This window comes from Tupaia chinensis, unplaced genomic scaffold (genome assembly GCF_000334495.1).
Source record: "Tupaia chinensis unplaced genomic scaffold, TupChi_1.0 Scaffold000674_2, whole genome shotgun sequence".
NCBI classification, from domain to species: Eukaryota; Metazoa; Chordata; class Mammalia; order Scandentia; family Tupaiidae; genus Tupaia; species Tupaia belangeri.
The window spans coordinates 696,827-709,642 of NW_006160198.1; the positions used below are offsets into that span (position 1 = coordinate 696,827).

The window sequence follows — 12,816 nt, forward strand, 5'->3', positions numbered from 1 at the left end:
CAGGAATGGCAATGGGGTAGGAGGCATGCCACCACTGATCTAGTTCCAACCATTAACAATCATGCCTACTAGGTCACAGCACCAAGAGAACGGCTCCTTCTAACCTGAGAATTCTTCTCAGCCCACTATTAAGGCAACCGCTAACAAATGGTGAGAGTTGGCACATGAGGTGAAATCTATCTTCCATGTCAAAAAGCTTATATGTATGTATAGAGCTTACACATACCTGAGAGCTTCTTTAAATCAAATCAAACTTCAAGAATTAAGGTGAGAGTCTTAAACGTTTTTCTTAGCATTGATCCAACAACTTTTGCTATATTATTACATCTTATGTGAACTTAGGTCAATGGTAGCTGTGACGTGCATATATTTTTTATGATTTATTTTCTTTTTGTCCTCTCATCTTTTCATATCCCTTTACTATTTAGAGTTGATTTTTCTAGCTTTTGATGCCCTGGTTACATTGACCTTGGTTTTACTTCATTTATTTTCTATGTAACTGAAGTATTCTTTTTATTTTTCTTTTTAAGAATTGTTTATTTCACTTTACTTAATTGTTTTTTAATCTGCCATAGGGAAGCACATATATCCACCAGAGAAAGTGAGGAAAAGCAAACTTCCCGGTCTGGGATTCAAACCTCAGTCAGGCATCTGGGAGTCTAGTATCCAACCTACATGGCCCCTTTAGCCCCCTGAGGTATTCTTCATTGCACAACTGTATATGGTTCTGTGCTAGATCACCTTTGTAATCAGCTTACTGATCTATCAATGTCTTGTAAGAACAAGCTAATTAAGCTTTAAGGGAACAGAATATTTCAATCCCTTATATTGTTATAATTTACAATATAAGAATTAATTTGGGCCAGCAGGTGGTGAGGTGGTTAAGGTACTGGACTCCCACATGACCAACCATGGTTCGAGTCCCAGACCTAGTGGCTTGGACCTAGGCCATTCACCTTGTTGGTCGGCACCGATGATTTATTTTTGCCAAAAACTCCTTGTCAGGTCTTAAAGAAAACAGTGACTTTCTACTTAATTGAATATAAATATGTCATCTATGAGAGTTTTAGTTTGAAATGAAATTAATCAAGAACCAGGCTTTTTACTGTGAAATTGTATTGGTGTGAGCACTGTCCAATCTCTCATAATGAAACTAGATTGTTTCTGTTATGAAATAAGTTTTGCTACAAATTACAGAGTCCGGAACACACGGGTGTATGACTATATTTTCTCACAAAAGAAATCTGGGCAACATAAGCTTCATGATGCCATGAGCAATCCAGGCCTTTTGACTCTCTCTCCTCTGTCTTTTTATCCTTTAACTTTCCCATTTCAAGGTCTAAGATGGCTTTCAGAATTTCAATGGCCACATCTTTATTCTAGTCAGGAAGTAATAGGTTGGAAAAAGCAAAAAGGTCATATGCCAGCTATCTCATTTTAAAGGAATCTTTCTGGCAACTCTACTCAACAACTTCTTTTATCTTGTTGGCCACTGGCTTGGAACGTAGTAACTTAACTAGCATATTTCCACCCAAAATAAAATTACAGTTTTTATCTTGGAAAGAATAGATACTGAGTGGGAAAATAGCCGTTTATGCCACAAATGTGTGAAGAGGAGACTGATTAAGATGGTGAAGAGTCAGAGCCAGCAGGTGGTGTAGTAGTTAAGGCATTGGAATCTCACATGATCAACCACAGTTCAAGTCCTGGTCCTGGTCGCTTGAAACTCGCACCAAGTGCATGTGCATGCGTGCCCAAAATCCCCAAAGGAGAATGGAGGAGAAGCAATTGTGGGATGGCCATGCTCCCTTGTGGGGATGGCTTCTCATTTTCTATTTCTCTGTCTCTCCACACATCCTATAGTAAAAATATCTCTTAAAAAATTAAACTAGAAACCAGCAGATTGTGAAATGGTTATGTTGCTGGACTCCCATGTATTCAAATGTAGTTTGCGTGGCAGACCTGGTGACTTAAAATTCCGGCCAGGTGCATATGCCTGTGTGCCCAAAAGCCAGAGAGGAGAATGGAAGAGAAGGGATTGTGGTGTGGCTATCCCCCATGGGGAGTGATTTCTTGCTTTCTGTCTCTCTCTCTCTCTCTCTGTCTCTCTGGCAAGCACATGTGCACTATAGCAAAAATCTCTCAAAAAATAAATTAATTAAATTAAATTTAAATTAATAGATAATAAGATGATGATGGGTCCGAAAATTGTAATGTATAAAGAAAAACTAAAGGAACTGGAGAGCATAATGCAGATAAGAGAAGACTATGGGCAATGTGATAATATAATAGTATATATAAAATATCTGCTTCCTCAAAGAGATTCCGTTCAGAAGAAAGTTTATACCTATTTCATGGGTCAGAATCAAAGCTAATGGAGGAAGGATAGAGGGAGAGATTTTTCTTGTTGAATATTGCTTAAGAATTTCTCACAACAGAAATTTTCTACAATCAAATGGGCTTTTTTTTGAACTCCTGAGAGCTCCACTTAGCCATGACTTCAGGAGTAGATTAGATACTAACTTCTTTGGGAGCCATTGCCTCATCATTTTTATTTCCTAGACCAAAGTATATATTTTGACAAGTAAGATCGCCAAATTCCAGAAGACATAGTTTTATTAAACTATGAAAAAAAATTGACTGTTGCTTTCTCAATGCAGATTTTGGAATTACAGATGCAAAGTATAATGGAAAAGAAAATGAAAATCAAGAGAAGTATTGCAAAGCATTACAGGGCTCAACCATCATTAATAACTTTGCTCTGCAAAAACTGCAGCGTGTCAGCCTGCACTGGGGAAGATATCCACGTAATCGAGAACATGCATCACGTCAATATGACACCAAAATTCAAGTGAGTCCAGGAAGACCTATATTTAAGTTTTTCTACAAGGGATGAATCACATTATAGGAGGAGTCTTCAAAAAGTTTGTGGAAAATTTGTATTATGAAAAAACTATGCATGAATTTCAATGTTTTGGGCATTAATATAATCTCATACTTTAATTCCATTTTTTTTTTAAACTCTAAGGCATGTGTACTCACCAGAGACAGAAAAATAGAAATGAAAAGTGAGAAAGCACCTCCAAGGAGGATGGTCATGCCACAGTTCCTTCTGCTCCATTCTCTTGAGATTTGAGGCAATCACACACATGTTCCCAGAACATTTTCAAGCCACTGGGTCCAGAACTCAGTTGTACAGTCAGGCATGTAGGATCTAGCCACCTTAACCACCAAGCCACTAGTTTTGACCACTTTAATTTCATTTTTCTATAAACTTTTGAGATCTCCTCATGTCATTAAATATTTCTTAAAATAGTGTAAATAACTTTTTTCCTCCCAGAACTTCCCCTCCTTTAGCTTCCTGATTATATGTTTATTTTTTGAATACTCTGTACTGAGGCAGGAAAAGAGAATGTTAAGACCCAAAGCCATTTTGACCTAAGACACATTGTTTGTTTATATTCATGTTTATTCTCAAACTTTTTAACAACTAAAGTCAAATTAAAGTAGCCAGGAGTCTTGAAGCCACAAAAAGGAACATGCTCATTAAGAGGTATAGATAGAAGGAGGCATTGCATGATTTGCTGGGATGATCTTTGAAAGGGCGAGGGGGAAGGAAGTGTGGGATAATGCACACATGTGGGCGAGTTCAGTTCTCAGTGATTATTCTTCCTCTTTGATAATTTAGGGAACTCTACATTGTGAGAGAAAACAAAGCACTGCAAGAGAAGTTTGCTGACTATCAGACAAATGGAGAGATTATCTGCAAATGTGGTCAAGTGAGTAAATTGTTGTGGGTTCAGTTTTGCTTTGACCAAAAAAAGAATGCTTAACTGATACAATACATATTCAATTCTTCTTCTCACTATTTTCTTTTGTTTTCTTTTCTAGGCATGGGGAACGATGATGGTGCACAAAGGCTTAGATTTGCCTTGTCTCAAAATAAGGAATTTTGTAGTGGTTTTTCAAGATAATTCAAAAAAACAATATAAAAAGTGGGTTGAATTACCTATCACATTTCCCAAACTTGACTACTCACAATATTGTTTGTTTAGTGATGAGGATTAGCATTTGATTCAACATTCTTTTAAAATATCCATTTAATAGGATTTTTATTAATGTTTATTATACTATAGAACTGATGTAAGAATTAATGCAATCATTGCTATACTCTGCATTGAACTCTTTAATGGAGCACAATATAATATGCTTTCAATTTTCTATCTTATTGATGGATTGGGATAAAGAAAATCCACCAATCTGGGACTGGCACATGGCATTGTGGTTGGGGTGCTGAACTCCTACATGGCTGACCACAGTTCAAACCCCAGACCTGGTGGCTTGCTTTCCCACTTTCCTTCTTTCTCTTTGTGTCTTAAATTAAGAAATAAAGAAATTTTAAAATTAATTAAGAATAAGTAATTCTTTTAAAAAAGAAAGAAAAAAAAATCCACCCATCTTCCACATTCATGTGTTGTACTGTAGTACTGTGGAAAGAATGCTGGAACATAAATGAAACTCTAAGGTACCATTCTCAGCTCTGTCACACACTAATTTTCAGAATAAATTAGGCAAATAAAATAGTATTTTAAGCCGGCTTCATTATTGGTAAAGTGGTTATAGTATTACCTGCCTTTACTTTTACTAGCTTCCTACTGCTGCATACGATTTGCCACAAATTTAGTGTCTTAAAACTTCCACGTACTAGAGCACATGTTCTGTAGGTCAGGGTTTGGGCAGGGTCTTCTGCTCAGGCTCTCACAAGGCTGAAATCAAGGTGTCAGCAAGGCTGTGTTTTCATCTGTGGCCCTGGGGAAAGAATCTCCTTCTAAGCTCATTCAGATTGTTGCCAGCATTCATTTCCATGCAGCTGTCTGACTGTGATTCCTGTTTCCTTGCTAGCTGTCTACTGAGACTTATGCTCAGCTTCTAGGAAGGCTCTTTTTAATTAATTAATTTTTTATCATTATTCATATATTAAATCACTATGCATCATTTGCAATGTGAAGAGACTTTACCCAGCATAATATATACCTCAGTCCAGCCCAACTGAGATCACCATACACATCCTCGTCAACAGATGTGTCCTACAAGTGTCTTACCTCTCCATTTTCCTCCCGTATGTCCTACCCTCTCCCCCTCCCACACTCTCTTTCCACTTTGTCTCCAGTGTCCATTACAATTTTTAATACTTTTATGTTCTCCAGTCTTTCAGTCTCTATCATAGAGTACGGACAGTCGGTATATTTTAAGTTGAGACATATAATGTCTCTTTCATAGCTTGACTTGCTTCACACAGCAACAAATCTTCCATATTTGTCTACTTTCTATCAAATTCCAGGGCCTTGTTTTTAATGGCTGAATAGTATTCCATGGAGTATATATGCCACAATTTTTCAGTCCATTCGTCTGTCTGTGGACATTTGGGTTGGTTCCATGTCTTAGCAATTGTGAATAATGCTGCAATGAAAATAGTTGTACAAATGTTGTTCTGACTGAGTGCTCTCCTGTCCTTTGGGTAGTTACATACAGATGACTCAAGGTCCTTTCCCAGCACTGATATTTGCTTTTTCAAGGCTAGCAGGAGAATCTCTTTCTCAAGCCTACTAATATGAAATCTTTTATGTACATTAATAATAATCTCATGTATGATTATCCCATAATATCCGTAGACCTTTCCACACCCAAAGTTAGGGGATTATTCGAGGGTATCACACCAATGGGTAAGAACCTTAGGGGTCATCTACAATTCTGTGTCCCACACTGCTAGACTTAGTCTTGGGGAGAAATCTTATGTGAATCCATAGAAAAGTACTTTTGAAAAATATGAAGCACCATAAAAGACACAGTATTTTAAAAACATCAGGTAATTTAAGGCTTACTTCATCACACTATACCAAAAAATTACTAATGATGAAGGGGTGGCTAAATTCAGGCTAGCAGTAAACGGCTATGAATTATCTGTGCTCATGAAGAAAGCTGCTCACCTTCCAGTCTAGGGTCCATGCAGTGTTTAGCAGGGAGCAGAACTGGGTATTAGAGAATAAAGGAAATGTGGTTACCTTTGCTACTCCCTAGCTTTAGGCAGAAGAGTAACCTTTCTGTGGCTGTGACATTTTCATTGTTTCTGAAACAAATACTGTTATTTGGAGATGCACACAGGGCCAGAATTCTGCAGTACAGAACAGTCTCATAGTAGACAAATAGCCTTTTTTGGCATAGAATATCCATGACTGAGACCATAATGGACCATTTTAACTAACACTAAGTTTCACAAGTGGTTTGCTTCGAACAGCTACATCCTATGACTAAGGAGAAGCAAAATGTTGGAGGGAGTGAAAGAAAAATTCCTCAGTGGCTTCGATGGCTTAATTGAACTTATTAGTGCAGTAATTTTGAACTTCTCTTGGTAAGACGTAAGCAAAGGTCAATATTAACCAGTCAGAGCTCTTGAGAGTGCAAGAGAACAAAAGATTGTAATTTAAAAAAAATACTTTTTAAACCTCCAGCTGACTTTATTTAAAGTACTGCTGACTTCTTCTGGAATGCTTTGGAAACCATGCAAGAAACCAAATGCATAAAGTAACTAAATGTACTACTGTAGCATATGTAGGCTGTTTTTGAGGTGTCAACAAATATCAGGTTTTTTCAACTATGGTTCCTAGTAACTTTTTTTTCACCTAAAAAAGTGTTATTTCTACCTTAAAGCTTTAAAATACATACTTTGAATCATATAAAACTTAATATATCATGGTACCTGAAAACTTGAACTATGATGAATGTATGTCATTCAACAAACAATTATAGTTGTTATACGATTTTGATGGATAGTTACTGAAAAATTGAATATTCATAATTCTTGTGGGTCACTTTCAGAATATGCTCATGACATGTAAACATCTGTGTGGGAGTTAGACTGCTTGAGTTTTACTCCCTATGATACCTTCAACTGGTTGGATGACTTTGAGCAACCTCTTCTCACAGAGCTGATGTTTTTTGTCTTGGAAATGTTAGGTTGGCTTAAATTATATCAATACACACTGACAACGATAGCATTCTCATGGTCCCTGCCTCTGACTTTCTGGCTGCTTTTATTTTAAGATCTTGTCCAGTGACTTGTGATTACAATAGCTGTGGGCTAAATAACTACTGAGTACATTACATATTTGAATATGCCTTCTAGCCACGTGAATCTCAAAGAACAGGTATAGTGGTTAAAGTCATGTGTTTCTAAACAGGATCAAAAGGCTCTAAAGTGTCAGGAAATTTTAGAAAAAGTATTTCCAAGCCAAGCAGGCTTGTGGATAAGAAAGGTAATCCATAAATACAAAAGTGTGGACTAGTTTCAGGCTGTGTAAAATTAAAATAGAATGATACTTAGTTTGTACAAATATCTTGAATATAAGGCATGGAGACAACACAAACATGAAAAATAAATAGTTTCCAAAACAAATGACTGGTGCATAACACAGTAATTATTGATAGTGAAAAACACTATCAGTATTTTTCAATGTTTTTCAAATTGCACTTTCTTAAAACTTTTTTTTCATGAGAGCGAGAAGTAAAGAGAGAGCAAGAGATAAGCGATCTCGAGTCTCATGTCATTGGTCCCTCCCAACCTTCCTGGCTTGCCGAGATCAGGGTACATGTGCCTGTTGTGTCCAGGTCAACCAGGAACCAAACCCTAATCTTCTATATGGATACAGCTTCACTCTAGCAGCACATTACTGCTGTGCCACTGAACCAGCCCTCCAATCTGCAATTTAATCATCTGGAGTATTACAACTTAGAGTAAAGGTTTCTGGTGTTGTTTTCATTCAGTTGAAATAAAGCCAAAAGTTGGGGAGTTTCTCTTTGACATCACTGATTTTAAGATTTAAAGACTCAAGCATCTTTATGTGCAGGTAGGGAAGAACAATAGAGAATAAGGAAATATTAGCATTGTCCAACTCCAATGTAAATTGCTTATTGGATATTTGATATTTTGTACCAATAATTCTTGCGATAGTCTTTGTCAGTCATCCTGATCCTTTCTTGCATTTGTGCCTGTGCACATAATTAGAATTTAGTTTTTGTCACCTCTTCAAAAGATATCGTCCTTTGTGGTCCCCAAAGACTAAAGTTAAGTATTACTTCCCAGAATCTAGCACAGTTCACACAGAACTAGAATGGAGAGAACACATAAGGAAAGTATTGTTCACTCACCTTGAGCATAATAAACTTCTCACTTCCAAAATCTGGTAAACGATTATGTGAGTCATAACAATAAAGAAAAAACCAAGAATGTTATTGTCTTTCTCTCTAAGAGCTATGAAGTTAATTCAAAATATTCAAAGTAACTCTAAAATTCTCCCATCTTATTGAATTTGTGCATTTCTCCTTAGTCTTACAAGATACAGGATTTTATCTTTTATTTTATGAGGGAAGTATGGAATGAGACTGAATTCTCACTTACTTTGTGACTTGGTCAAGTTACTTAATCTAAGACTATAGGCAATTAATATTATCATGAAAATTTCCACATTGCATGAGCAAATCTAGCAGTTGATACTTACTCGGAATTAGTGTACAGCATACTGTAGCAGGAGTTGCCAGAAGAGTAGCAGCAGTTTTAATCGCTGTAGCTGTAAATATAACATGAGAATAATAGTAAATTTTAGATGTACGCTTAATGTATAAGTAGGATAATACATGATTGGAGCCCCACTCATCTCACCAGCAGCTCAGGGGAGTCATCCCAAGGTATAAGTAGTAGCTGTAATGAAGCATGATTACTATGAAAATACTATTCAGTGTAGATGGGAGAAAGATTCAGTGTTCAAACTTTCTTTGGACATAACAGAAATATAAATATTTTATATGTATATTTAAATATCAACATTTGTAAATATCAACATCTGTTAACATCTGATAATTTTAAAATCCACATTGAAGCCCAGATCCTAGGTGGGACCATAGGAAGAAGACTGTTGATAGGAAGTAATATTTAACTACTCAGTTGTGAAAATACATTAAGGCCTCTACTTAAGTTAAATATATTTGATAAAGTATATGAATTTTTTATAAACTAATTTCAAAAATGCACATTATGTTGACACTTAGTAAAAAATTAAGTAACTAATTCAGTTACAAATATAAAGCAATGAGCCAAAGAGGAGCACTTTTCTTTTTTCTTTTCTTTTTCATTCACTTTTTAGAAGATGTGTGTGCTCACGAGAGTAAGACCGAGAGGGAGAGAGAAAAAATATCCCCCAGTAGGATGTGGTCTCCCTTTTTCGTTCTGTAAGGTTTTGGGGGATACAGCACACCAGCCAGGAGAGTTTTTCAAGCCACTGAGGCCAAGATATGAATGAAGAAGGGTGGGAGCAAAACCGTGAAATGCCTGTGCCCTGGCCACATCCATCCTGTGAAAAAAAATTGCTTGAGACTCATTTATTTTCTCAATATCCTCCTGGACAAAGGCCTGACAGAGTCATCTTCTGGCCCAGGTGAGGTCATTACCTGACAACTATTGTGAGAAAAAGAATACCCAGAGTTTTCTCAGGACTCAGGACAGAAGATGGAGCAATGGGCAGTTGGTGACATGAACGTCGGTGTTCACAGCATACATGATCAGTAGCCAATGATAATTTGAAAAAAACATTTCATATGTGACTTGAAGTGAATATTTAATTTAATTGAACAACATGACTGGGGTAGAGAAACGTGGCCTATACCAAGCCAGCCTGGTAGATATTCTTGAATCAAGAGTGAATAGGGAGGTGAGGAAATAAATTCGATCAGCATAGGTGATTTTTAAATGGGTATTATAAAAAAAAGAGAAGGAGACTGATAGAGATAAAACTTGGAAAGATGATTCAAGTCTTGAGCCCATTTATAGGATGAGGAAAGGCTTGAGGCACAAGAAAGTAAGGGGAAAGCTTGGCTGTTGACACAAGATTTCTGAGAGATGGGAGAGATGAACCAAGAGCACAGAAATAGGTAAAGTTTGGACCGAAGGGTTGCTAAAGCTGCACTGCTGAAGCAGAAGAGAAGTAAAGATGCTTGAAAGGTACAGCTCGATATGAAGGTACACAAGCAGGAGGCCAGAAGATGGCCTAATGGGTACATCACTGGACTCCCACAAAGTCTACTGTAGTTCGAGTCCCAGACACGGCAGCTTAAAACTCACGCCAGGTGCATATGCATGCATGCCCAAGATCCTGAGAAGAGAATAGAAGAGAAGGGATGTGGCATGCTCATGCCTCCTGGGGGTGATTTCTCATTTTCTGTCTCTCTGTCTCTGTCTCTCTAACGAGCACACATGCCCTGTGACATAAAACCTCTCTTTAAAAAAAAGTACACAAATGGAAGGCAGATAAAATTCATTCTCCTGTTATCAAGTATTAGATTTTCTGTTAAGAACTGGGTTTTAGATTTGAGGGTGAATATAAAGACATCAGTAAATCTTTTTAAAAAGGCTTCAATGAATGTAGAATGACTATTCACAAACTGTTAAGAGGATTGCCATGTTGCGTTTCTAGGTCCAACTGAATTGAAAGTAATAAATGGAGAACCAATGATCTAATAAATATACATGTGCAGTATATTATACTAAACTCTTATATATATATATGTATATATATATAATCAATCTATCTATCTATATACATATATATATATATATATATATATATGCTGAACTCCCACGTAGTCGACCGCAGTTTATGTCCTAGACCCGGTGGCTTAAAACTCACGCCGGGCACGTGTGCGTGCGTGCCCAAGATTCCGAGACGAGAATGGAGGAGAACAGGTTGCATCGTGACCATCCCCCCTGGGGGGTGATTTCTCGCTTTCTGTCTCTAATGTCTCTCTCTGTCTGTCTGACGAGCACACATGCCCTATAGCAAAAAATCTCTCCAAAAAAAGAAAAAAGAAAAAAATATTTTACATATTATGGTTCATACAACCCAATGAAGCTGAGCCTCTCTCAGCATGGGGTTATCTGTAGAAGAAACTTAATGTTAATATCCAAATAAAAATTTAAAACTAATTTAAATATTTGTTATGTGAAATTTAAAAATTCTACAGGTAAATTGCATGTTATATAAATATTTCAAGTCTCCAAACTCTTTTTCGCAACGAATCATTCAGTACGATCTGAGAGCTATTTACCACCTCTTTTTCTGTTTCTCAACACTCCTCAAAAATTGTCTCCTTAAAAACTATCCTGCATTGGGAACCAGCAGTTAGCGTAATGGCTATGTGGCTGGACTCCCACGTAGTCGACGGTAGTTCGTGTCCCGGACCTGGTGGCTTAAAACTCACGCCGGGTGTGTGTGCGTGCGTGCCCAAGATCCCGAGAGGAGAATGGAGGAGAAGGGATGGAGGTGTGACCATCCCCCCTGGGGGGTAATTTCTCGCTTTCTGTCTCTCTGGCTCTCTCTGTCTGTCTGGCAAGCGCACACACCCTATAGCGAAAATCTCTCAAAAAAAAAAGGAAAAAAAAACTATCCTGTATTGCTTTTTATCTCCCTGACCCGTTCTCCCAGTTGCATCCTTTTCTAATAGAAACAAATGTGGTTTTATTATTATTATTATTTCTGTTCTCTGTTTCTAACCCAGGCTTGATGGATGCCTGTACCACACATGGTTTTTCTATGTTAGAAGGAGGGATTGGGGCCAGCAGGTGACATAGTGGTTAAGATGCTGTTCTCCCACGTGGTCAACTGCGGTTTAAGTCCCAGACTCAGTGGTTTGAAACTCATGCCAGACATGCATGCATGCATGCCCCAAATCCTGAGCAGAGAGTGGAAGAAAAGAGATTGAAGCATGACCATCCTCCCTGGGGGTGTAGCACGGGGGACGTGGTTTCTCACTTTCTGTCTGTGTCTCCAGGGAGCACACATGCCCTATAGCAAAAATCTAAAAACAAACAAAAAATGAAAGAAAGAAAGTAAAGGTTGAGAGAGAGTAATTTTTGTGTCTATTTATATTAATGTTTTTTAACATATTATGATATCAGAAAGCAACAATGTCGGTTCTCCATACCTTCAGGCTAAATTTTTTGTCTGCTCTCTGAAAGTGCATCTGGGCCCCAGCAGTATTTTGCTTTGCCTGCCTGCATGACATTAGTCTTGCCATTCCAGTGTTGGAGACACACAGTAGGAAGAAGAGTTTTGCTTCTTGGCTCTTGTGTGCTTGCTTGGATAGCTTCGGTGGTGCAGGTGGCTTCCGACCATCCATTTCTGCACACTTGCAATTTTCTCCTCTCCTCTTCTGTACACCGCAGCCTGCAGTGCTCAGTGGCCAGCAGCTCTCCCAGCACCACCTCAGGCAGTTTTGCTTAGAGTGCAAGTGAGACATCTGTGACCAGCTTTTTCTGGCACCCGAGAGGGTCAATTTCCAGCAAGTTACAATGGGACCACAGAAACTTCACCTTTCAGGGCCCCACATTGCCTTCTCTGCTAAGATGTGGATTTTAGCTTTAGGTGCAGTGGCTGCTTCATAAATCTTGCTATTTTTTAAAACATATCTATTTATTTTGCCAGAAAGCATATGCACTCACCAGAGAGAGTACTAAAGAGAAAAAGAGAGGCCGAGAGAGGGAAAAAGTACCTCCACTTCTCCATCCCGTCAGCATATAGGACACTCATGCATGTACGTGTGCCCAGTGTGTTTTTCAAGTCGCTAGGCTAGGATTCAAACCACATGCTCAGTTATGTGAGATCTAGCCTCCTAAATCACTAAGCCATGGGGCTGGGTTCATATATCTCTTATTTCTATATTCTTTGTGTGTGTGATTATTTCACTTTATTTTATTTTATAATTCCTTAT

General features: G+C 37.9%; 1 protein-coding gene across 1 annotated transcript in view; it reads left to right on the forward strand.

Annotated features, from left to right (window-relative positions):
- Positions 1–4,373, forward strand: part of IFIH1 (interferon induced with helicase C domain 1) — a 68,993-nt gene extending 64,620 nt beyond the window's left edge. The window contains 3 exon segments of the mRNA XM_006160265.3: positions 2,661–2,851; positions 3,689–3,779; positions 3,892–4,373. Of these exon segments, the coding sequence (XP_006160327.1) occupies positions 2,661–2,851; positions 3,689–3,779; positions 3,892–4,068 (459 nt within the window). The 3' untranslated portion in view covers positions 4,069–4,373.
- Positions 4,374–12,816: the final 8,443 nt, after the last annotated feature.